This window comes from Sorex fumeus, unplaced genomic scaffold, assembly GCF_029834395.1.
Source record: "Sorex fumeus unplaced genomic scaffold, SorFum_2.1 ptg000098l, whole genome shotgun sequence".
NCBI lineage: Eukaryota > Metazoa > Chordata > Mammalia > Eulipotyphla > Soricidae > Sorex > Sorex fumeus.
This window is the reverse complement of record NW_026606155.1, coordinates 63,906,931-63,934,020: the sequence shown is the minus strand read 5'-3', so window position 1 is coordinate 63,934,020 and position 27,090 is coordinate 63,906,931. Positions and strand designations below refer to the sequence as shown.

The window sequence follows — 27,090 nt, the reverse complement described above, 5'->3', positions numbered from 1 at the left end:
TCTCTCCGGAGGGGAAAGGGTGTTGCCCCATTCGCCCTCTCCTCTCTGGAAAGAAAGATGGCGGCCGCATGGGAGCCTTGTGGACAGCAGGTATGAGCCGGGGTGTGGGGGTGACTAAAACCTCATGGGAAGGGGGGCGTTTTGGTCTGCCCTTCACGCCCTACCGAGGCCACCAGTTGCCCCCCACGAGCGGCTCTCCAGCACGGCCACGACTCCAGAGCACAGAAACCAATTTCTTAACTATCTGACTTTCAGTAGAAATACTTCCAGGGTCAATAAGTAAAATAGCAGAAATCCAAAACCAACATTTAATTCTTGAACCCAGCTGTAGAAAGCAAATCACTTCACAATGCTTTTTCAGCATGTCTGATTTGGGGGGGGGGGTTAAACTCTAAATAATAGTGGTGAATCTTTTATTGAAACAATGAATCTAATCAAAGCAGATAGAGTGTTAACTAGAATTCATCTGCCTCACAGGGACTGGGAGGGGTGGGGGGTGGGGTTTTATTGGGGTTCTTCATGATAAAAAATAAGTATTGGTAAAGGGAAATGTGTTTGATATTTGCATGACTGAGACCTAAACCTGAAAGCTTTGTAACCTTTCCCACAGTGATTCAATAAAAAAAAAAAAAAAAGAAATGTTGGGGCTGGAGAGATAGCACAGTGGGTAGGGCATTTGCGTTGCACGCGGCCGACCCGGGTTCGATTCCCAGCATCCCATATGGTCCCCTGAGCACCACCAGGAGTAACTCCTGAGTGCAGAGCCAGAAGTAACCCCTATGCATCGCCAGGTGTGACCCAAAAAGAAAAAAAAAAAGAAATGTAAACACAGGGTCGAAGAGGTAGTACAGCAAGTAGTAGGGTGCTACCCTTGAATGCAGCTGACTGGGGTTTGATCCCAACATCCTATATGGTCCCCTGAGCACTGTCAGGAGTAATCCCTGAGTGCAGAAGAAGAAGTAAGCCCTCAGAACCGCCAGACATGCTCCCAAACAAACCAAAACTAAAAATAGTGAAAAGAAGAGGCTTGAGATCTAGTACAAAGGTTGAGACCCTGTTTCAAATCTGGGTATATAATCCTCCAACACTGTATATGAACCCCTGAACAATAGTAAGAGTAGTCCCTAAGCACAGACCCAGGAGTAAGCTCTGAAAACTGAGGGGGTGCAATCTGCAAACCCAAACAAACAAACAAAAAAAGAGGAAGCATATGCTCAAATTCACGAGATAATAAGAAAAAGAACCCAAATACTGAAAACAAACAAACAAAAAAGAAAGAAAACAAATGGCTCCAAAGACTCCTCTGAGGAAAAATGCGAAATTAAAAAAGAGTATATTATTTATTTGCTCCATAATTCACAAAGCAGTTTAAGGGGGTAAAATAATTCCAAATGCAAGAATGATAAAGAAAATTAGCTTTATTTATGTAAATTAGAAAAATTGATTGTAGTGTTAGCATTTTTTCAAATGTTTTCATTCGGAAGAATTTACAAGAGATTTATACACAAACATAATAAAATAGAGTACATCACATTGTTCTTGCTTGACTCAGACTATTTTCTCAATTCTAAACATGTCCCTTCTCACTTCTGTTTTTGTTAGTGCTTTGTTTTGACACTGCCTGAATTTGAGTTTAACACAGAAGCAGGAGAGTCAATGACCACCAAGAGTTAAAAAATATTTCTTGACCAATATGACTTTATCATTAGATTTTTTGATATTAAAATATGTTTCAAGTTAAAAAAACAGTCACTGATTATTTAAATTTGTTGTACTAAATCTTGCATTTATATAAACCCATAGTTGATCTAAATATAGAAATAAGTCTATTATTAAACTTACTGGTATGAATGTTTGCCACAAATGAAAGTAAACAGAACTGTTAAGAACAAAGGTAACAGAAATTTCATTTGGGAAAAATAAAGACTCTATTCTATATGAAATGAGTAGGATTCATTTTTTGAATTCTACATAAGCAAAACTAGAAGACAGTAAAAAGCTTAATATTTATAGATACCAAATGTTAAGTCACTGTATATTGTAATCAATTTGCTCTATTATATATTGTATATTGTAAACCAAGTTTCTAAATAGCTTTCCAATCACTTATGCTATTTGAGAAATCTGAGAAAATTTAATATAATTATTGAATAAGCCAGAATTTTAAATATGCAATTTGGATACAATATAAATGCAGGTAATTTATACTAGAGACAAAGCTGTTATGTCATAGTATGAAGATTACCATGCATGAATAACTGTGAGAAGAATTTCATTTTTATAGCAGTAGATTGAGTAGGAAATTAAACTCTTTAACACTTTCTTGAAATTCCTGACAAGAATTCTGACAGAGCTTCGTGGGAGAAAGAAAAACCCTACCAAAAAAGTTTGCTGTTACTTTGAAAAGTCCTATCTATTTAAGTTAAAACAATAAACCAGACTTCCAAGTGCACTTATGTCTCAAATGTTACTTTTGTCCCAAGGGAAGGAAAGGAAATGATCAGTTATTAAGGTGCTTTCTGTAAGAGAGAAAAAAAAAATCACAGGAAATTGGTCTTTAACTGGATTGTTGAATTCTTTCCAGGGTTCTCAGTATTCTTGGATGTTGGTGTCTTAACTCTGACACTTTGACTGCTTTTTATAGCAACCTCAAGGCGAGTTTTTAGCGCTGGGGAAGAAGCCATCACACTTTTGAAAACTGAGGAGTACTGAGGCCCAAACTGCATGAGATTTTGCAGAGCAAAGTCATGTAAATTTCTCATTATGGAAGTTGCTGATTCCAGAGCATTCTCATCCAAAAGAAAGGAAATAAGGATGGGCAGAAGACAGGCCACCAGCTGAGAGCCTGGAAAGTAAACACAGGATGTAAGTTCTAGTAGGTTCAGGGATATAAATGTAAATAATAAATGTTCATTATATAAAACTTCTGTTTGTCCTCCTTATAGGGGGAGGGATATATAGATAATGCTTTGCACATGAATGTAAATGAAATCATCTATACACATTTTTCCCTTGAGGAAATACAATTCTTTCAATCTTATCTCCCAAATTAATATTGTATAGTATAAAAATTTGGGATTAATGTTATACCTATCTGAATGCTTTATTTTATGAGTGATACTCTACTTTTTAAGCAATACTTACGATGCTGTTCTTCTGCAACAGAGACCAGTGCCTCCAAGACCTTTATGCCTTCTTGAAAGATCTGAAGCTCAGTGGCATCCTCAGGTTTTCTCTTGTCTATTTCCTGAAGTTTTTCCACAATAGGGGATACTAATGAATGGATGTAAGGGTAGGACACAGTTGGATTTGGATATTGAAAAATGGAAAGTAGGAGCTGATAGGTTTTCATCTGAACCTATTAAGAGACAAAAACAGTATAAACTACAAATAAAATGTAAAGTACATTTTATAAGCAAAATTCAAAGGTGGATAAAAATACAGAAGTAAACTTTTAAGCAATCCCTAAGGAACAGGAGACAACTCAAAGGGCTGAACTGCATGCTTTGCCTGCCTGGCACGTTATAGTGCCTGAGACCCTAGGCACGAGATAGGTGCCCCCAATTATTTTGGTTTATCTTTCTCTACCTATCCTTAGGGTCAAAGAACAAGAATACTACTATTTGTCTTTGCCACTCCAAGAAAATTGAGTTCAAATCTGAAAATAAAGTATGAGTCTTGTACTTGTGGTTCGTGACAAAATAACAAAGAACAGTTTGGCAAGAATCTAAACATGTTTTTCTCTTAGGAGGATCTCTTGGCTAAAGACACTTACCACAGGATCTCTTATTTCAAGAGTAGCCTTAAATTTCTCAATGCAGCGCTTCTGCAGACAGGGGATGGCAGATACCTCTGGACTGGTCGACAGGACGAAGACTGTGATGGCCGTGAGCAGACTGATTTCATCCAGCTCTCGGTGTGCTCCTGCTATTGACAAGAAATGATCCCAATGCTGCCGCATTTACTCTGTCGTTTGGTGGTCATATATTCTTATTTTTTACAAAACAGATAAACACAACAAAACACTGATACTCTTCTTTTGGGGCCACACCTGGTGGTGCTTGAGAGTTTGGGATCAAAGCCATGTCTGCATGGAAGGCGTACAAGCACTGCATTCAGTGGATGGTCTCTCTGGCCCAGTACTGACGGATTTTAAAATTCCTGGTGATGGGCCAGAGAGATAGTACAGGGGTTAACTGCCTTACATTCAGTTAACCGAAGTTTGATTAAAGTTTGATTCCAGCACCATATATGGTTACTTCTAAGCATGAGCCAGGTGTAAGCCCCGAGCATAGCTGGGTGTGGCCCAAAAATTAATTTTAAAGAAAGTAATTGCAAAGCAAAGAACTGACGAAGAAATGACACTTTTCATAAGCCGAGATACCAGTTAACACATATAACAGGTCCTTGAATAACATTTCATCATACTGTTGGTAAGGGAAAACATTCATGTCCTGCCTAGGATCAGTGTGTGAAGGCTGCCATGTTCTCCCAATGTCTGTCCGTGTGGGGTTTCTCTGGGTACTCCCACTTCCTCCTGCATTTGAAGACCTACATGTTAAGTTCACTGTCCCAGCATTAGTAAGCAGTATGGGGGAATATTATGATGAAAACATCCTGTCCATGTCCTTTACTAATTTCTGCTTTAACCCTGTGCTGAGAGATGCTCAAGGGATCACATATGATAGTGTTCAGGGCTTACTGCTGGCAGTCTTGGGGGACTCTATGGGGCCCAGGGGACTGAACCCAGGTTAGCTGTGTGCGAGGCAAGTGCCCTACGTGCCCTACTACTTCTCTAATTCCCCATAGCACTGTAGCACTGTACTCCCATTGTACATCAATTTGCTCGAGCAGGTACCAGTAACTGTTTTTGGCATATCAAATACGTCACGGGAAGCTTGCCAGGCTTTGCCGTGCAGATGAGATATTCTCGGTAGATTGCCGGGCTCTCTGAAAGGGGTGGAGGAATCGAACCCAGGTCTGCTGCATACCAGGCAAACACCCTACCTGCTGTGCTATTGCTTCAGCCCTAGTCACTCCTATATTATCTTTATTTTCTTCATGGGCATGAACTCAAACTAGTGTCTCTCTTTGAAAAAAAAAAAAAACCAAACTCAATTCAGTTTTCTGTCAAGAGGAACCTATACTTGATCCTGAATTTATCTTGCATCTACATATAAAATACAGACCCCAAAACTGTACTTTATACTGTTGTATTCTTGTCATAACACTCTTTTATGACTATATTCTTAATGAATCTTCTTCCATTTTGCTCCATGAAACTCAAGATCTGTAATTTTAACCAGTAAACTGCTTTGACAACAACCAAATATATGTAGTCTTTAATCTCCTCTAGCCCACATTAATCGTTTGAACCAGGGTCAGCTGTACACAAGGTATGCACCTTCACTTCAGGAATTGAACAAACATTTACAAGTATTCTTAGTTACCTGTATCCCAACAGTCAAGAATTGTTGATAAAGCACTACGAAGAAGGTCGGTCCAAGCGCTATGGCTCTTTTCAGCTCGGGCCATGGGAGAAGATATTATTCCTTTCAGAGCCTGGAGGGAAGCTGCCACTGTTGAGGAGAGCTGGCCCCCAGGTAACCGTACAGCTGTTTCTCTGAGGACTCCAATTGTGAGGTACAAGATAGTAGGGAGAATTGAGATGCTTCCTGTAAGACAAATTTCAAAAACACTCTGCACTTCAGTCAATACATAGTTTCTTAAAAGAAAGATCAATGAGAAGACACATCCAAGGATGGTAGGTCTTCACATTTTTTCATAAACAATTATAAATGTTAAGATAATATAAGTAACAGATTTTTTAAGGGTTACTTTAGGTCAGTATGTGTGAAAATATTATATTATATAGTTATCATTATCTTTTGCTATCTGATTGGATAGTTGACAAACGCTGAATTAATTTTCCAAGTAAGGTAAAATATTTACAACATAAAACTTGCCATTTAAACTATCTAAAGTGTAAAATTCAAGGAGCAATAGTACAGAGGGCAGGGCATTTGCCTTGCATGTGCTGACTGGGGTTCAAACCTATTTGGTTCCCTGTGTTCCCCACTTACTCTCCTGAGCACCAACAGGAATGATCTCTGAGCACAGAGCTGGGTGTACCCTCCACTCCCGCCAAAAACCCCACAAAAAAACTTTTAATTCAAGTGTGTAGTTCGGTTTACTTAGTATATTCACAATGTCGTGTAACTATTACCACTATGTGAATTAATTTTGTTAATTCTTTTCAAAGAACTTTTAGTGAGCCACTCAATACTAAATATTAGAGTTTTCGCTAACATAAAAAAACAGTTATATTTAAGATTAAAGAGAAAAGGCAAAAACCTAAAGTAGTTGGAGTCAGAGCAATAGTATAGGGGGTAGGACATTTGCCTTGCACATGTCTGGCCCTGGTTTGATCCTGGGCAATCCATATGGTCCTCCGAGTCCTCCAGGAGTGATCCCTGAGTGCGGAGTCAGGACTAGCTATGACCAACACTGATATACATCCCGCAAGCCCCACAAAACAGAACAACTAAAGCAGTCAGTTAAATTTTCCCAGAGGCTACACATATTCCCTCTAATCCTCTGCTAGTCACTTTTCAGCCACTCCATTTTGCTCCATGAAACTCAAGATCTGTGATTTCAACCAGTAAGTTGCTTTGACATTAATCATTATATTTACATGTAATCATTAATCAATCAATCATTATATTTACATGTAGTACATGTGAACAAGAAATATAGATTTTTACATCAAATTGAAGTCAAAATAAGACAGAACATAAATGGCTCAAGGAAAATGTAAAAGATGTTTATCAACTGAGAAGTATCTGGTAAGTACTACATACCTATTATGTGCTACAAGGATTTCCTACAGGCTATAAAACTTTACTGTACACAGACATGTTTATCTTCAATGTGTGTAATAATTACATCTCTATGACATATAAAACAACATATTACACGTAGAAAAAATATTTAATTTGAATGTATAAACACATTAAAAAAAAACAGAGCACAACGTAAGTGAGTTTTAGGGAAGCTTTCAAAGATGAGGTAGGTCTGAAGCCAAACTTTAAAAGAAGGCGGAATTTTTAAAAAACAGAAGTGATGAGATTGCTTTAGGTCAAAAACAAAACAAAACAAAACACCAGGAACAATGGGTTGAGCATGAAGTCAGCTGGGTTTGAAAGTCACACACAGGCTTTTTCCACTCTAGAGAAGCCTGTGTACTCTCTCGAATACTTATTCCTCTCTTTTTGTTTCTCTTCACAACTAAGTAAAAAAATTTTTTTCTTTTGTTTTTGGGCAACACCAGCAATGGGCAGGGGTTATTCCTAGCTCGGCATTCAGTAATTACTCCTGGCAGTGCTTGGGGGACCATATGGGGTGCGGGGGACCAAATCCTGGTCAGCTGTGTACAAGGCACATACCCTACCTACTGTACTATGGCTCCAGCCCCTCTAAGATAAATTTCTTTCAGGGGGCTGGAGAGATAATACAGTGGCTAGGGTGTTTTCCTTGTATGTGGCTGACCCTGGTCTGGTCCCTGGCACCACACATGGTCCCCAGAGTAGTGATCCATGAGTGCAGAGACAGGAGTATACCCTGAGAACCACTGGGTGTGGCCCCCAAGCCCCAAAACAAAAAACAAACCAAAAAGTCATACAGAAGGAATAAGGAAGAGGGAAGTATAGCCTTAAATGCTATACTGAAAGAATGCACTTGATTCCAAATAAAACTGCATATGCTGACAAATGTGTCATCACTAAGGTAGGGAAAGCACATTTGACATTGCATACACTGCCTCCCCAATATGTACACAAAATAAAGCCCAGGTGCTCGTAATTGCCACTGATAATTAGTTAAAATTGTTATTAGTCACAGGGGCTGGAGAAATAATACTATGGGCAAGGATCTTGCCTCACATGTGAACAAGGCTTGATCCACCTCACATATGGGTGGTCTCCTAAGTTCCATCAAGAATAACACCTGAGTGTAGTGCCAGAAGTAAATCCTGAGCACATCATGTGTGGCCTCCCCAAACCAAAAAAACCAAAAAGTATTATTAGTCACAGAAGCATAGATCTGTCTATAGCACTTGCTGTCTCAACATTTACTTTCACCCTTTTAGTAAAGCAGATTACTAAAATGTCATGTTAATCACAAAAGATTATAAAACAAATCTAAAACTTTCAGGTCAGCATTAATTAATAGGGGATGGATTAGCAACCATTATCTCCACTATCTGTCTGCCCCTTCAGCGCCAAGTTGAGCAGGCAGAGTCCATGGCTTACCTTCCGGGGAGCACACGGCAGGCAGCTCTGCAAGGATGGCTAACGCAGCTGACACCAACCTACTTCCATCTTCTGACAGCACCTGTGGCTTGGCAGATTTCACTCCTGGGCTTCCCGTCAATTTAGGATTTAGTTCTGGGAGCTGTCTAACTAGGATGCACACACACAATTCCAGTGTTGCAAAAACCAAAGATTTTCCGGGCACAAGTCCTCCTGTGTCTTTTCCCTCTCCAAACTCTGGTAAGGTTTCTTTTTCAGCAGCACCATCATCAACTGAAAGACAGAAAGCATAGAGCAAATGCTTATTGGAGATGTGGAGTAAATGCTTCTTGATGGGTTTATTTCCAGTTGATGATAATTCGATTCATTCTTATGCCTCCATACTGCTTTTCTTCTTTTGTGTATTTTTAGGTCACACCTGGTGATGCTTGGGGATTACTCCTGGCTCTGTACTCAGAAATCACTCCTGGTAGGCTCAGGGGACCAAACGGGATGTTGGGGATTGAATCCAGGTCAGTTGCATCCAAGGCAAGCACCCTACCCACTGTACTATCCTTCCAGCCCCTCTTTCATTAATATTCAGACATCAGTCATTTAAATGTGTTGTCCCCACGGAGCGATGGGCTGGAGCGATAGCACAGCGGGAGGGCGTTTGCCTTACAAGCAGCCAACATGGCCCACACGAGTTTGATTCCTCCGCCCCTCTTGGAGAGCCTGGCAAGCTACCGAGAGTATCTCGCCCGCACGGCAGAGCCTGGCAAGCTACCCGTGATGTATTCGATATGCCAAACACAGTAACAACAAAGTCTCATGATGGAGACATTACTGGGCTCGCTCGAGCAAAATCGATGAACAACGGGAGGATCGTGACCCCATGGAGCGATAGTATAGAAGAGCAGAGCACTTGCTTGGTACATGGCCAACCTGGGTTTGATCCCTGGCATCCCAAGTGGTTCCCTGAGCTTGCCAGGAATGATTCCTGAGCACAAAACAGGAATAATCCCTGAAATTTTGAGCCCTGTGATACTCAGGGTTTAATCTTAACTCTGTGCTCAAGGATCACTCCTGGAGGTGCTTGGGGAACTCCGTAATGCTGGGTATCTAACAAGGGCTTGCCATGTACAGGGCAAGTACGTGCAAGCAAATACTATCTTTCCACTCTCTATAACTTTTATTTCATAGAATCCAAAGAAATTCTCGGAAACTCTCTAAGCCTTAAAATATTGTCTAGCTCAGTGTTTCTCAGCTGGGCCCATATAGCTCCCTGTGGGCCCCAGGATATTCCAAGGGAACTATAGGTGAAAATCATATAAACAAGGTTCTATCCCCAGCCAGGGCATGAAGCTAGGGTCCAACTCATAGGAGGTGACACTCACAGAAAGGTTGGAAGAAAGTTATGATCAGGAAAAGGTTGAGAAGCACAGGTCTAGTTAACTGAGGTTAATAATGAGAACCGTTAGCTAGAAGTTTAGCACTGACCTTGTGAACCCTCAGTATTGATACCTGCTGGACTAGAACGGGAACTGAGGTCCCTCCTATCCTCTATGAAATGCCATGCTAGCCTCCAACTTTCAATCTCTTTTTCTTTTTTGGGGTCACACCCTGCGATGCACAGGGGTTACTCCTGGCTCATACACTCAGGAATTACTGACAGTATCCAAGCTACTGTGCAAAGGGATAAATAGGAAGACTTAATGTCGTACCTTGAGATATTTCGTGTATTTAACAATGTTTCTCTTCTTTTGGGCCACACTTAGCGGTTCTCAGAAAACATATATGGAATCATGAATTGAAACAGGGTCAGCCATATGCTTATAAGGCAAGCACATTAACTGCTGTAGTATCTCCCAACAATAATTATATTAAGGACAACAGATAACTTAACCACATAAACACAAGCACAGTACTTTTTAATAATGATGGTACCTTGGGATAAATGGTGACATTTTAGATTAATAGTTACCTTCTGCACTTCGTCTTTTCTCCTTCACATGTTCCTGTGCTGCACAGATAATCTGCCTTACCACTTCCAACGAAGCCAACTGAATGGAAGGTGATTCTCTGGTCAAAATAACTCGATGGAGTACATTCAACAACTCGATACCCAAGTCCTATAATAGAAAATATTTTTAAAACAGTGAACTGGGAAGTACATCTTAAAAAAAAAACCCTATGTGAAATGCCATGACAAAACTCATAAAGAGAATGTAACATATTACTCACATATACACACAAAAAAGGGAAAGGTTTTGTAATACTTGCTTCACTTTAACCAATTCCACATTGATTTTTTTGTGTGCAAATCGTATAGGAGATGACACTAAGATAAAAAGGATGCAGATTCTGAACTGGAAAAATAAGATATTTCCAAGACAAGATGAGAAATTTGGCTAAAGAAATAAAAACCAATACAGTCTAAGACTTATATTATGGTTTTCTAGTAACAATAAAAATGCTATAGAAGTATGACACTGAAAGTGGATTGCAAATAAACCACCGAATGGCTCTCTAAAATAAAATACACTGAACAAATTACATTTCATTTTCTACTTTTCTATTGGTTACTATCTTTAAAGTATTTTTTGTTTTTAGCACCACACCTGGCAGTGCTCAGGGCTTACTTCTGGCTCGGTGTTCAGGAATCACTCTGGGTGGACCCAGGGGGATCCTATTCAGTGCCAGATCTCAACCAGTGTCACCTGCATAAAAGCAAGAGCCTTACCTTGTACTATCTCTCTAGTCCCGATTATACTTTTCTTAACATACAGAATAATCAATCTAGGTAAAGATAAAGGTAAAGGTAAAGGTAAAGGCCCTCCTGTTGTTCGTCGATTTGCTCGAGCGGGCCCAGTAACGTCTCCATTGGAGACTTTGTTGTTACTGTGTCTGGCATATCGAATACTCTCGGTAGCTTGCCGGGCTCTCCGAGAGGGGCGAAGGAATCGAACTCGGGTTGGCCATGTTGGCTGCGTGCAAGGCAAACGCCCTACCGCTGTGCTATCGCTCCAGCCCCCAGTAAATCAATCTAGAAAGTTTTAAATTTACACATGTGGAAGTCAAGTCAGGCAGGAACCTGATTATGCTTTAAATTTAATAAATGGTAAAGATATTAAGTTAAATAAGAGCCTCTATGAAGAAATCACACCATCATTTTTTTAAACATTCAAGAGGCAATGATATAATATACCAAGTGAGGTGGCAGCATTGCTCAGAAAGCCATGGGCCAGGCAGCCAAGGTTTTACAGCTCTTTAAAACAAAGCACAGGACCAGACAAGTTTTAAAAAATGATGCCAAAACCTTAACTAAGAGCAGCCAGGATAAAGATACACAAAGAATTCAAAAGGAATAAAAATGAAACTTTTCCTAAAAAAATAGAAGAGCTGGGGCTGGAGCAATAGCACAGCGGGCAGGGCGTTTGCCTTGCGCGCAGCTGACCAAGGTTAGATTCCCAGCATCCCATATGGTCCCCCAAGCACCTCCAGGAGTAATTCCTGAGTGCATGAACCAGGAGTAATTCCTGAGTGCATGAACCAGGAGTAACTCCAGCGCATCGCTGGGTGTGACCCAAAAAGAAAAAAAAAAAAAGAAGAGTTAACAAAAATGGGTTTCGTTTTTTGTTGAACTGCTAATTCAGAACATCAGTTATACAAGGTGTTCACACTGATCACAATACACTGAAACTGGTCCCTAGAAAAGATGTTCTTTTAAAAACTGTGTTGTACTGTAATTCACCAACTCAGAAAAAGTGAATTTTCTAGAATATTTCAGAATGCAAGTCTTTGTGCTTTTCCATTAAAAAATATGTAACTCCTGTAAAAGCCCTGGAAAAAAATTTTAATATACTAGTGACACAAGATGACAAGGGTTCTTGAGAAAATAGTCAAAGGAAGTGGCACACTTTGTAAAGTGATCTTTTTCCTATGGCCAGAACTGGGTCAGGCATTGGTGTCTGCCACCATCTATGGGTTAGCCAGCTTGGAGGGAGAACTCTGTTAACAGAAACATACAGTAACATACTACAGGAACATATCAGATTATCTTTTGGGGAAATGAAATAAAAGATACTAATGTGACAGGGTGAAGGACAGGCTGCACAGAAGCCACAGTGAAAAAGGAATGTCACATATAACTACTGGCTACTGTACTGGTGAGCATACTAAAGAACCTTCCTCATCACCATTCCACTGAGAAGTTTCTGATACTCTTGAATTGCTGGCACAGAGATAAGCACAACAGAAATAGAGACAGAGTGTAGTTGTCAGAGGCACAACCGCTCCTGGACCAGCACTATCATTCATAGTGTTCCAGTTCTGAGGCCTCACTGTGGCTTTTTTTTTTTTTTTTTTTTTTTGCTTTTCGGGTCACACCCCGTGATGCGCCTGGCGATGCTCGGGGGACTATATGGGATGCTGGAAATCAAACCTGGGTCGGCCAAGTGCAAGGCAAACACCCTACCCGCTGTGCTATTGCTTCAGCCCCTCACTGTGAGGCCTTTTAGCTTTCTTTTTACTTCTCAGTGATTACTCTCTGTTCACTGTAGTAACTAGAACCTATTTCTGTCATGTTTCTTGAAATCTCTAGAAATCTAACAAAAAACAAGAAATCACCTGATCACTGCCAATTTTTGATCTGGGCCAAGGAACATCTAGAAGGGCTTGCAGTGCATGCAAACAAGCAGTTATGCTTTCCATGGTTGCATCTGAGCGCAAAGAACACAGAAATTCCACACTGATACCTGTAGAAAGTAGAAAAAGATAGAAAGGCTTGAAATTTTTAATTTGATAGCATGAACAAAAAATCTGAGCAAAAAGGACTACAAATAAACCATAATGAATATAAAATAATAAAAGTGATAAAGCAGGTCATTTACTAGCCTTTTTTCCCCTTCCTGGTGCTAGGTTTGAGCCCAGCTGCAGTTACTTGCTGAACTGTTTTTACCTATACATACATAAAGAATATTCTCAAGTAGGGGTATGCATTATTGTGTGGTTGCGGAGATAGTTCAAAGATATAAAAACAAACTCATCAGACATCAGACTGATAGTCACTGCAGTACCATTCACAGTGTTCAGACCTGAATACCTGAAAAACCTGCTGTCAGTACTCATCAATACACTGGCTTGGCTCTTCACTCGCTACCTGTCTGAATGCAAGGTTCCATCCCAATGGAAAACCAGCAGGACCGTACTACTGTTCAAGAAGGGAGACATCCATGACATTGGCAACTATCACCCAATCTGCCTATTATCTGTCATCTACAAGTTGGTCACTCGAGTCATCCTAAATAGGATTGGCAGAACACTAGATGAAGGACAACCATGCGAGCAAGCCGGGTTCCGCAAAGGATTCAGCACCATCGACCATATCCACACGATAACCAAGCTCATTGAGGTTTCTCGGGAGTTCAAGATGCCGCTCTGTTTAACGTTCATTGATTTAAAGAAGGCCTTTGGTTCTGTTGAGACAGAAGCGGTCATTGAAGCCCTAGCCAATCAGGGCATTCAAGCCCAATACATCAGGATCCTCCGTGAGCTGTATTGCGGATTCACTACCAGGATCTCACCATTCTACAAAGAAGTGATCGTTAATTTCAAGAGAGGGGTGCGGCAGGGTGATACCATTTCACCGAAACTCTTCAGTGCCACCCTCGAGAACTTCATGCGACAACTGGAATGGGAAGGAATGGGAGTGAAGATAGATGGTCGGCAACTACACCACCTCCGCTTTGCTGATGACATTGTTTTAATAACACCAAACATCAGCCAAGCGGCACAAATGCTGGCCGACTTTACCGTGAGTGTGGAAAGGTAGGACTACAGCTGAATCTTACGAAGACAATGTTTATGAGAAACAGCCTCATTCCTGACGCCCCATTCGCTCTCAACGGAACGACCATCTCCGAATGCAACAGCTATGTGTACCTACGTCGAGAGGTCAACATGACAAATGACCTGGCACCCGAGCTGCGCAGGAAGAAGAGAGCGGCTTGGAACGCCTTCAAGAACGTCGAAGAAATAGCTAAGAGGACAAAGAACCTCCGGCTCCGGGCACATCTCTTTGATTCCACTGTTCTTCCTGCATTAACATATGCCTCAGAGACCTGGGCCCTACGCAAACAGGATGAGAACGCTATTCAGGTCTCCCAAAGAAGAATAGAAAGAAGAATAGAAAGAGCTATGCTTGGAATATCACGTTTCACTCAAATTAGAGAAAGAATCTGGAGTTCTGACATCCGTCGACGATCAAGAATCAGGGACGCTGTCTCATTTGCCAAGGTGTCGAAAATCAGATGAGCTGGTCACGTAATGAGATTTAAAGACGACCACTGGACTAGAGCTGTTACCGACTGGATTCCACGGGATGTCAAAAGACCGCGTGGCCGCCCACCTACCAGATGGTCAGACTTCTTCATCAAGATCATGAACGATCGGTTTGAGGCCCTTCTTGTTCCCGGAGCGAACAGATGCCATTGGGCTACACTGGCACGTGACAGGGACAAATGGAGACGTTACTGGCGCCCGCGCGAGCAAATTGACGACTAACGGGAAGTTAAGTGATTAAGTGATATTCGCTGCTGTACCATTCACAGTAGTCAAGAGTTGGAAGCAATCCAAGTGTCGAACAGATGAGTGGATCAAGAAACTGTGGCAGGCTGGAGAGACAGTACAAATTTCTTGCCTTGCACGCAGCTGAATTGGGATTAATCTCTGGCATCACATATGGTCTCCTGAGCACCACCGTGAATGGCACAGCTGTGGGACTAAGCCCTGAATACCACAAGGTGTGGCCTAAAGACCCAACCTTGACACCTACCCCCCCCCCAAAAAAAAACACACTGTTGTTTATCACTGTCACTGTCCTCCCGTTTTTCATCGATTTGCTTGAGCGGGCCCAGTAATGTCCCCATTGTGACAATTGTTACTGTGTTTGGCATATCGAATACGTCATGGGTAGCTTGACAGGCTTTGCCGTGCGAGCGAGATACTCTCAGTAGCCTGCCAGGCTCTCGGACAAGGGCGGAGGAATTGAACTTGGGTCATCCGAGTCAGATGCGTGCAAGGCAAACGCCCAAATTGCTGTACTATCACTCCAGCCCACTGTTGTTTACAAACACAATAAAATACGACTCAATGCAATTTGATGCTGGTTAGAACGGGAGAGTATCATGCCGAGTGAAGTCAGTCAGAGTAAGAGAGACAAACAGAATGATCTCTCCCATATGTGGAGTGTAAGCAACCTAAGGGAATTACACATGGCTGACATAATACCCTGAGAGTTGGCCTACAGGACGAGTTTGCCAAATAGGTGTGACAGGATCCTGAGACTCTGGTGGTGGGACACCAACTGGTGAGAGAGACTGGTGGTGAGTGTGGTGTTAAAACACTGTAAGCCTGAAAAAAATTCTATTATTAAAAGTACTGCAGGGGGCTTACTCTTCAAGCCTGTTTTCTCCCCTGAACACATATCTTGCTGGCTTGTCTGTTTCTTTGCTGGCTTACTTCCACTCTGGAGAAGCCTGTTTTCTCTCTTGAACGTGCACTTCTCCCTTTCTCTATCCTCACATTTTTCCAATAATTCCAATAAATATTTTAAAAAAGCAAAAATACAGTAGGGGCTAGAGAGAGAACACAGCAGATAGGGTGCTTGCCCTGCACAAGGCTGGCTAAGGTTCAATCCCTGGCATTCCATATGGTCCTTTGCACACTGCTAGGAGTGGTTACTAATGTAAACATCACTGGATGTGGCCGCAAAACAAAGTACTGCAGAGGAACAGAAAGATAGTACAGGAAGTTAAGATGTTTGCCTTAAATGTGCCCAACCCCAATAAGATCCATTGCACCACAAACAGCTCCCTGAGAATGGCCTGGAGTAAGCCCTGAACAGAGTTGGGCATGGCCCAAAATCAAAAAGCAAAATAAACTGAAACACTGCAAATCACAGTGCCAAAAAAAAAAAAAAAAAAAAAGAAATCAAGAAATCCCCCCCCCCGAAAAAACCAACCAAACAACCAACCTGTCCTGCCAAATTAGAATATATAAGAAATTACATTTGAGAACACAGTCTTGAAACTGAAGCTAAAATTTATTTTAAGATTATCAAGTGATTGTCAAGAGTGAGGCACAATACTTCACGTTTTGTTTCATTTTTATAGTATCTGATAAAGAAATATTATTTTGGGGTGGGGTTCTCAGGGATTCCAGCAATTCTTAGTGGTGCTCAGGGGTTCCTGGTTATTCTTAGTTAATCTGGCTGCCTCGGTAACTTCTAGGGCCCAAGGTAATGATGGTGGTTGGGGTCTACCAGGGTCACACCTGGTAATGCTTGGGGACTTTCAGGTATACCAGGTAATTCTCAGTTTAGAGTATTAAACCTGGAGGGTCAGGCACATGTAAGACCTTAACTCCTATGTCATCTCTCTTATTTCTGTTTTATCCCTCTCTGAGATAAGGAAATGAACACATACTTAATTTGGGGGAGGGGACAATTGTGGGTTTGGGGCCAAATGTGGCAATGCCTGGGAGTTAATCCTGGCTACAGCACTCAGAGGTCATTTCTTGCAGGTCTTGGGGATAGTAGGGTGTTACACTCAGGAAGGAGCAGTAATTTAAGTTCCAAGAACCATAACTTTTACTTAATTTGTTTACTTTTATAATCCTTACATTTAATCTGATCAGTAACTCTTTTATAGGTAATGATTAAAAAGGATAATTTCCTTAGAACTATATTAAATAAAAATCACACTGTATTAGGGCAGAGAGAGCTAAAAGAGTTGGAACATAAGCTATGTAGGAGGTTGGTTTTGAGCCCAGACACTGGTATGGTCTTAAATATGATGGAAACGACTCTGGAGTACCAAGCAGTAGTAGATTCTCTGAACATAGACAAATATGGCTCAAACACAAACAAAACCACTTACTGTATCTGTGTACATTTACCCATTAAAAAAAATTAAGTTTCAGGAAAAGGAGAGATAGTACAGTGAGTAAAGTGCTTGTCTTGCACACAGCCAATTCAAATTCTATTACCAGTAACCCATATGCCAGGAGTGATTCCTGAATGCAGAGGCTGAGCACTGCCCCTCACCCTCCCCACCGCAACCACTCCAAAAGGAAATAAGCAAATAAAAATCTTAAAAATTTAAGTTCCAGAGGCTGAAGTGATAGTACCGTAGGTGGAGAGCCAGGAATAAGCCTTGAACACTGCAAAGTATGGTCCCCAAACAAAACAAATTAAACTCTAGGAAAAGTGAAAAATGGGCTAAAAGTAAAAACAGTCCAAGCAACACCATAGAGCTGGACCCAAGAACTAAAGTGTCAGGCTTAAACCATAGGGCTGTGTATTGCCTGCCATGGATGCACTGTGGTCAGCACCACCATGGAAATACACATGCACCTTATTTCTTTCATCTTTGACGTCATCTATTTTTTGAAGAGAATTTTTATTTATTTGTTGCTTTTGTTTGTTTGGGGCCTCCTCAGTGGTGCTGGGGTCATCTCTGACTTTAAATGTTAGCTCATGACTCTACTTTTGAATAAATGTTCGCATATATGGTGGGCTGGAGCAATAGCATACACGTCTTGTGGCTGACCCAGGTTCAATTCCTCCGTCCGTCTCGGACAGCCTGGCAAGCTACTGAGAGTATCCCGCCCACACTGCAGAGCCTGGCAAGCTCCCCATGGTGTATTCGATATGCCAAACACAGTAACAAGTCTCACAATGGAGACGTTACTGGTGCCCGCTCGAGCAAATGGATGAACAATGGGACAACAGTGCTACAGTGCTACAGTGCTTGAGAAGTTGGTAAAAATAATAGTCAACGAATCTTTTGTTTTGAAGCTTGGTAGCTACTCTTGGTTCGGTGCTTGGACGCTGTTCCCAGTGGTGCGGGGGAAGCATGCAGTGCTTAAGATGAGATCTACCACTCTGAGTGCAAAAGCATGTTACTAGTCCTTTGTACCATACCCCATACCCAATTAGTGATTTCAATTTGAAAACATGTGTAGTTGTTCATTCAGTTATAGGTTATTTCTAACACCTAATGAGGAGTGGCCAGTACTGATAGCTGATAGGCAGTGAGGCACACTTGGACACTGACCTAGAATGAGATGGAACCTGTCGGTGTAGACATCCTCAGGAGACTTGACTGCAGCCCCGGATGAAGAACCCTGGCACATGGAAGTTGGAGTTACAGGCCTGGAGAGATTAGATGTTCCTTCATCTGGGTCAGCCACAATAAAACCTGTGCTCGTAAGCCACAGTGCTGTTGCATGGAGGATGAGTGCCCAAGAGTTACAATAATGAAATTTTGCATTTTCACTGGTTTCTGCTGTGTAGAAGGCACCACCTATGAAAAAGGGAAGGCAAGTATGTTCAGAAAGAAATAAAAAAAGAAAAATAAGATAGGAACTAAAAACTCATTTTCTCTATTCTCTTTTCCATCTTTCCCAAAGTTGCTTTGTAGCCCTTTCCAGTCAATCTTCTTATAACACAAAGCAGTTACTCAGCTACTTTTTAACTTTTATCACCAGGTAAGTTTTGTCTGTTCTTCACCTTTATGTACATAGAAAAACAGCACTTTTTGGTGTCCAAATATTTGTCTGACATGTTTTCTGGAGATTTAGTTCTGCTATTATGAGTGTTTTGTTTCAAATATTTTAATTTTCTAGGACTACAACAGCTATGTCATAAAGTTGGTATGGCTCCGAACTTTATAGAAATGTGCAGGATAACTCTTAATTATAAAATATTTTAAGCAAATAATGTGGTGTATATATTTGTGCTTAAAACAAATAGGAATACCTATTGAGTTATCTCCAAGAATAATTATTAATATTTGAATTTTCTTAAATAAATTTATTCTTAAAAATTCTAGGTTCAGAAAGATAGTACAGGTGTTAGGGTGTCAATCCCTAGCACCACACATGTATCTGAGTACTGACTGCCAGGAGTGATCTTGAGCAGAGTCAAGATTAAGCTCTGAGCACTACTGGGTATAACCAAACCTCTTGCTCCACCTCCAAAAATCTAAAACCTGGGGGCTGAGGAGATATTTCAAAGAACTGGAACGCATGTTTTGCATGTTAGTAAAGCCCTAGGATTGATCCCCTGCATGGTTCCCTCAGCATTGTCAAGGGTGATGCCTAAACAATCTAGACAGCAATAGCCCCTGAGGACTATTAGCTGTGTTTCCCTCAAAACAAAACAAAACCATCCCAAAATGAAAATTTGGTTGCACCAACACTTTTTCTTTTTCCTAAGTCACTGTGACACATTCTCAACTTTCACAACTTTCACAATAGGTGCTTGTATTCATAATTATGTATACTACTATATTGTGTTTATATGTACTTAAGAGGCAAAAATGAAGAAAACGTGATGTAGGTATAAGATATGGAAGTGGGGGCACTCTCTCTTGAACCTGCTTCTTTCTCTGTGTCTCTCCCACATAATCTTGTAATTCTAAATAAAACTGTTTTACTTAAAAAAAAAGAGAGAGAGATGGTTGTGGGGGCATGAGGTGCAATACAGGGGTTAAGGCACTTGCTTTCATTGTGCTGACCAGTTCAAATCCTTGGCGCAACATATGAATTTAGGGTCCCCGATCACTACCAGGGGTTACCCTTGAGCAGAGAGTCAAAAGTAGCCTCTGAGCACAGCTCTAGGTGTGTTCTACAAAAACCAGATATGGCAGTGGGCTATTTTGTGATTAAAATTAAAGTAAGGCATTATACTGGACTTATCTTCATAATTTGCTCTTCAGGCCAGAGAGATAGTATAATGGATAGGATACTTGCCTTGCATGAAGGTTTAATCCTTGGCACTGCATTAGGTCCACTGAGCTCTGCCAGAAGTGATCACTGAGCAAAGAGCTGGGAGTAAGACCTGAACACAGTTGGGTGTGGTCCAAACCAAATATACACAGACATATATGCAAAAATATATAATTTCCTTTTTTTCACCTAACATTTTTATATTTACTTACATTTATTTTCATGTATCATTTACCTGATGGCATTAAATAAAACTTATTTCCATTCTGTGCCATAAACTACACCTATACCTGTGTATAATCCCACTTGAAATTTTATTAGGACAATTGAATTTGAAATTTATGAGAGGAAAAAAATACATTCTGAAATGGAATAAGACTGTGAATAACTACTACCAAATATCTAATCTGTAACATGTGGTATTAATAAACTGTAAAACTAGATTCCAATCCAATTTCTTAATTCCATCTATACACATTCTAGTTGGATCAATGTATCAAAAACTGTATAAAAATACAAAACATAAAAGAATTACATTACCTTTTAAAAAGGCAAAAAAAGCTAATATATACATATAAATAAATAGTTAACACGTCAGTAGAATTATAACAAGTAGCAAGTTGAAAAAGGGCAAAAATATAAAAAGGTAATTATGGAAGAATGAACTTAACTCAGAACCTAGTACATCTAGATACTTCAAGACTCACAATAAATGGCAAAATGAAAAAAATACAACTTCACATCTACCAGATATACAACATATTGTCTATGACAACATGAAGTGAGTTGTAAGATGCTGAGATACAGAAATAAGTTGTTGTTTGGTAGAAAAATTGTGACCTGACCGCATCTTGTGAGGTGAAATGAGTATGAAGTAGGATCTAGAGAATTAATGCCTGGGTATCTACACTGCAGCAGGCTTCAAGTGCTTACTATATGAATGAAAATTATTGTGGAGAAATTGTTTTTGAAAAATACTATTAGCTGAAGAGGCTTTGAAAAATAAAAGTAACCAACTGTTGCTCTAGGAATTATGTAAATATTTTCCCTCTTTACCTTCAACTGGAAGCTGGGAGGCAAATTCTGAAGGCAAAGTTAAGAGAGCAAAATCTTGAAGTGCAGCAAGCCAGAGCCTGCTCAGGGTGCTCAGGTCTGCGTGAACTAGGTCGAGCAGGTCGTCCGATGGGTGGGACCCAGCTCTGACACTGTCTTCTGAGCAGGCAATACTCTTCAAAGGCTTTTTGTTGTTCTTATGCCTTTCCACAGCAATTATGTAGACCTGTAAAAAGTTGATCTGTCAATAGGAAAATCTTGTGCCTGCTGAAAAGTTGTACTTTTCATCTTAAGAGGCAAACATTTATTTAAAAAAATTTTTTATTGTTTTTTGTTTTTGGGCTATACCTGGTGATGCTCAGGGATCACTCCTAGTTCTGCACTCAGGAATTACTACTGGCGGTGCTCAGGGAGCCATATGGAATGCCAGAAACTGAACCTGGATTGACCACTTGCAATGCAAGTGCCCTACCAGCTGCACTATCGTTCTGAACCCAAACTCACTTTTTTAGCATACTGAACATAAAATGAATTGTAATCCAAAGAAAGTTCACAAGTATAACTATAAAAAAGCTGGGCAGAAAGTTTCAAAGGTTTTATGAGATACATTAGGAATATTATTTACAAATAAGAATGAGCAAGAGCAATAGAATGGTAAGTAGGGCATTTCTCTTGCAAGCAGCTGACCCTGGTTCTATCCCCAGCATCTCATATAGTCCCGAGTACCACCATTCCGGAGTGCAAAGCGAAGAGTAACCCCTGAGCATCACCCAGTGTGGCACCCACAAACCAAATGAACAAAAAACCAAACCAAAAACCCTAAAAGAAAAACCCCAAACTAAGTAAGTTTTCACAGTGCTGTCTTCCAACATGACAGCCAGTAATAATGGCCACAGTACTGTTTCCCTAGACCTAGTTATCGCCATGCCATCTATATCAACATAAAGCTCCAAAAGGCAATCTCTGAGCTGAAATAAATGAAAAATATTCCCCACCAAATTTTCAGGAAATCACTGAAAAAAAATTCTAAACAGATTTAACATGGTTTATTTAAAGGAATATAAAATGTTATTAGTAGTTAATATAATATATAATATAACTCTAAAAATGTAAAAGATGTTAAGTTTCTCAGAAGCCAAGCTAGTGGGAAAACTGACTAAATTCACACAATGTATCGTCTATGTCCAACTGTGACTACATTCATTGTGTTGGATAAGAGCCTATGTATTCTCCTAAATAGTCTGGAAAGATAGATACATGAAATAGACAATGTTAATTTTCAAAAAATCCCCAATTTTGAACCCCAAATGTATCTGATTTCAAGGATATCAGACATCAGATCATGAATCTCAATTTACACAGACCTTCACAGCTGGTCATTAAGTCTACTGAAGAGAGAACAGGAAGTTGTAGTAATTGGTTTAAACACAAGCACAGAGACTCAAATAACTAAAAAAGAACACTCTATAGCAGAGAGGGTTTTTGTAAAATAGGTTTTAGATATTATACAAATTTACTAAAAGTATATATTTAAAAGTACTAAATAGTTGATTGTTAAAGATCATTAGATCCAGCTTATTAAACCTAAACAGAACTACTTCCTAACTACTGTTTCCCTTCCTTAAAGAGGGCAAAAATAGGGATTCTACAATATTTAGGTTTTAATGAATTCTACTGGAGTGAACTCGTTCTGACTTTTTCAAAAAACTGAAGTAAAATAGTTTTTATTTTTCATTTTTATTTATTTTTGGCTTTTTTGGGTCATACCCAGGGCAATGCTCAGGGGTTACTCCTGGCTCTGCACTCAGGAATTACTCCTGGCAGTGCTCAAGCAGATGCCAGAGATTGAACTTGAGTCAGCCACATGCAAAGCAAATGCTCTGCCTGCTGTACTTATTGCTCCAGCCCCTCAAATAGTTTTTATTTAAAGAAGTTTACTTAGAGAAGAGAGAGAAGAGAAAGAAAATATATGTTCAAAAGAGAATAAAGCCTTGTCCAGAGTGGGAAAAAAAGCCTTATTTACATACTGATTAATTCTTTCAGTTGCTATCCAAGATTATATACCTTCATTAAAATGACAGAAGAGGAGCTGGAGCGATAGTAATGCGGGTAGGGCATTTGCCTTGCACGCAGCTGACCTGGGTTCGATTCTCAGCATCCCATATGGTCCCCCGAGCACCACCAGGAGTAATTCCTGAGTGCAAAGCCAGGAATAACCCCTGTGCATGGCCAGGTGTGACTCAAAAAGAAAAAAAAAAGACAAATGAGGGCAGAGAAGTAGTATGGGAGGTAAGGTGCTTGCTTTTCACAAAGCCAACCCCAGTTTGATACCAGCAGCATATAGGATTTTTTAAGCACCACCAGGGATCACTCTTGAGCACAGTGAGGAGTAAGCCCAGAGCATTGCTGCGTGTGCTCTCTAAACAAAAAGACAGATGAGGGCCGGGGAGATGATGTAAGGCATGCCCTGCAGTATCTTGTTTGATGCTAGCACAATGCAGCTACCTTGCGTATGTTTCCTATTCCCCTGACCCCTACCCACTGCCCCTGAAGTCCTGGCATCACAGGGCATATAGCGCTGCATATATCCCACCCCCAAGTCTATCCAGGTGGGAAGGCTGAACATTTCTGAAGTGCCTGTAAACACCACATCCATAGGCATCCAAATACATGTCCCAGTTACTGAGAGACTCCAGGAATGATCCCAGGGTCCCCTAAATACTGATTCTCCCCCAAAAGACAGATGATCCAAGACTGGCCAAATTTGGTAACTGTGGATTGTATTTATGGGTTCACTGTATACCACTTAGAAACATTTCCACTATAAATTTTACAATGATGTCACTTTCCCCTGTTTATAAAAACAAATAAAGAAAAATCAAACATCTCTAATACTTCTTTATTCTGGGAAAGAAAATAAATGCTATTTAATATTCAAATTCAAGCTATTTTAAAAAGGTTTTGGATGTGGCTTAGCAGGAGTGCTTACTTGCCTTGCATGTATGAAGCACTGGGTTTGAATCCTGACACTACAAAATAAACCCCAAACAAAATGAAAGTTTAAAAAAAAAAGCACTAAATCCAGCCCCCGCAACACACACACACACACACACACACACACACACACACACACACACACACACACACAGAGGTCATCTTGCCAGTAGAGAAACAGCGCAAGCATCACGTCTCTGAAAGATTATGATACTGTCAAATCTTCCCAGGTAGACTGGGCTGGGTTGAAAACTCTGGGGGCTTCCTGGAATGGGGGCTGGCAGATTTTCTTTCTGCCGAAGGCACAGTAGTCTGCAGCTATACCTGATCTCCTCTGACACAGAAATGGCCAAGCTCCACAGCAGAACCTCATCAAACTACCAAGATACTAAACTGATTCAGATCTATAGCTCTTGGACTGTGTAACTGCGTATGTGACTATGCAACATCTCAAAAATTCACTGTACTGTCAGCCCAGTAGGATAACAGCAAATCTGACTGGAGAGATGCATAGAAGACCACCAAGCTCAATTAGCCTAAATTATAATACAAAAGGCTCAGCTATTACTACCCACCACGGGAGATCCTCAGACAATGACTTTAGTAACATCAATGAGAGATATAACAATTATCACAAACTACTCTTGTTGGTCTAAGTTTTGATAATTCCATTTGCCTTTGTATTATAACATATAATATAAAGTAAACTTATTTGTACTTGCAAGGGGTAGGTTGGGGTGGTGGGTAGGAAACTGGTGTGCTGATTAGTGGGATTGGGGTTACAATATTTAATACCTAAAACAACTGTATTAAGAATGACTTGTTAAAATTTAAAATAATTAAAAAAAATTTAGAAAGTACTAATCTATTTGTAACACTATGATTTACCAAGCTCACTGCATTGCACTGCACTGTCCTCCCATTGGTCATTGATTTGCTCAAGCGGGCACCAGTAACTGATACTTGTTGTTACTATTTTTGGCATAGAGAATACGTCACAGGGAGCTTGTCAGGCTTTCCCGTGCAGGCAAGATACTCTCGGTAGCTTGCTGGGCTGAGAGGGGCAGAGGAACTGAACTCGGGTCGGCCGCATGCAAGGCAAATGCCTTATCCGCTGTGCTATCGCTCCAGCCCACCAAGCTCACATTCATAATAATTTAGATTTCAATAAAAATTAGTGTCCATTGGTTATTACAAAGTCTTTTTTTGCTTAATGCTTTTGCTTAAATCAGCAAGTAACAGGCAGCAGAGAACATTTCATAAAGCTTGACCAAATATCAAAGAGGAAAAAAGACTCGGATGCTGAAGGTTTTGATTAGCCTTAGGAATGAAACTGTGCTTAAAGTAGTCTGCTTACGGTTTAAGGTCTAAAGTTTATTAAAACCCTTCAAAATATCAGTTATAAAGTGAGAAGTACTGACCTCTGCCCAGGCTTTTAGCACAGCTAAGATTTCCATGGTAGAAGCACTCTCGTTGTATATATGACTTAAAGCTTCTTTTCCAGCTTGTATTTTTGTTAATGATGAAACAAGCAACTGATGAACTCTTCGGAGATCATTAAGGTCACTTACAACTCCACTTGCTATCCAAGCACTGCAAACCTAGTTTCAAAAAATAAACCAATATATACATATATGTGTGTGTGTATAATATAATTATATATATATAATTATAAATAGCTTCCTTGTGAGTTCTGCACAGTTTATGAACATCTCAGGTATTTAATCATCAAAGTCATCTTGCTATCTATAGAGACCCACTGGGATCTTGCTATTAGTGATAGCCAAAAGTTAGCATTTCAGGGCTGAAAAGACAGCTCAAAGTGCTGAAGTACATGCTTCGCATGCAGAAGGCAGAGCCAGAAGTAAGCACTAAGCACTGCAAGGTATGGCCCAATCCTTCCTACCTCTCCCCAGATAAAAGAAAGAAATGAGCATCTTGATAAATGGTTAAATAATTATAAACACAGATGATTGGTACAAACTGGAGGACTGCTTCCCAAGACAGGGTCTTTGTTCTTCAGCTTTAGCTCTGTTTACCTGACATGCTTTTGCCGTGACATCAGGGGGTGTCTCTGAAGAGAAGGCAGGTCTAAGTGCTGCTCCTACCTGGCAAGAAGTAAGAGGACATACCAAGAATCAGTAACACACAGCACACGCCGCCACTCTAATTAATGCCATTTTAAGTTTATTTAGAATAGTTTATCACAAACCTCTGTTGTATTTGCTTGTCCACACATCTCTCCCTGTTTTAGAGAACAACATCCCAGTTTCCTTTTGGGGAACCCCATCTCTCTCTAACTCTAAGCCCATGTTGTTACTACGGCGCTGAGAGCAGCATCTGGCTTCCAGGGCCCACAGAAGGAAAATCAAAGATCTGCTTTAGACTATTGCTGGGAACACTGGGAAAGAAGCAAATCTCCTCATAAGACACTCTTGAAAAGGGTGCTAGGAGAGTCATCTTGAAACAACTAGGAGAGGGTAAATAGAGATTAAGACCTATGCCAAAGAGTGCAGCACCAATTAAGATTCCTGAAAACAACCTGCTTAAGTGAGGTGTGACTGTAATTAAGATTTCTCACATTTGCATTTTAAGGATAAAGCAGATAACAGCACTATCCCAATTAATTGAATTACCACATTTTACTCTAACATGACAGTTTCAGATAACTTTATCCCTTCCTTCCTCTTTCTCCCTAGGCACATTCTGGCATTATCTGCTGACAAGACATGGTTGCAACTGCTCACTACTGAACAGCTCTGGTCCCCTAAACACTAGTCACCAGCAGCTGCCTCTGAATCATAATGAGAAGTTTGCTGGTGCATCACAGAATATGTAACATGACATACAAATTATTACCTTCCTTATTTTCCTAGACTAATCAACACCCCAAATACTATGGGTTTAAAAAATTTACAGAACCATTAAGAAAACCCTGGTTTCCAAATCTAGAAACAAACAA

At 40.4% G+C, this 27,090-nt stretch overlaps 1 protein-coding gene and 1 pseudogene across 3 annotated transcripts in view; one reads left to right on the top strand and one right to left on the bottom strand.

Moving 5' to 3' along the window:
• Window positions 1-1,400: 1,400 nt before the first annotated feature.
• The window catches only part of HEATR5A (HEAT repeat containing 5A), a 95,717-nt gene continuing 70,027 nt past the window's right edge, over window positions 1,401-27,090 (bottom strand). For all 3 annotated transcript variants that reach the window (XM_056133816.1, XM_056133817.1, XM_056133818.1), the window contains 11 exons: window positions 26,168-26,236; window positions 25,550-25,729; window positions 21,138-21,360; window positions 18,407-18,655; window positions 12,918-13,045; window positions 10,273-10,420; window positions 8,310-8,582; window positions 5,451-5,675; window positions 3,776-3,927; window positions 3,145-3,358; window positions 1,401-2,845 (listed from right to left, as the gene is read on the bottom strand). In XM_056133816.1, the coding sequence (XP_055989791.1) occupies window positions 2,541-2,845; window positions 3,145-3,358; window positions 3,776-3,927; window positions 5,451-5,675; window positions 8,310-8,582; window positions 10,273-10,420; window positions 12,918-13,045; window positions 18,407-18,655; window positions 21,138-21,360; window positions 25,550-25,729; window positions 26,168-26,236 (2,166 nt within the window). In that variant the 3' untranslated portion in view covers window positions 1,401-2,540. The remainder of the gene's footprint in view (window positions 2,846-3,144; window positions 3,359-3,775; window positions 3,928-5,450; window positions 5,676-8,309; window positions 8,583-10,272; window positions 10,421-12,917; window positions 13,046-18,406; window positions 18,656-21,137; window positions 21,361-25,549; window positions 25,730-26,167; window positions 26,237-27,090) is intronic.
• LOC130041565 (complex III assembly factor LYRM7-like) lies at window positions 11,528-12,059 on the top strand (annotated as a pseudogene).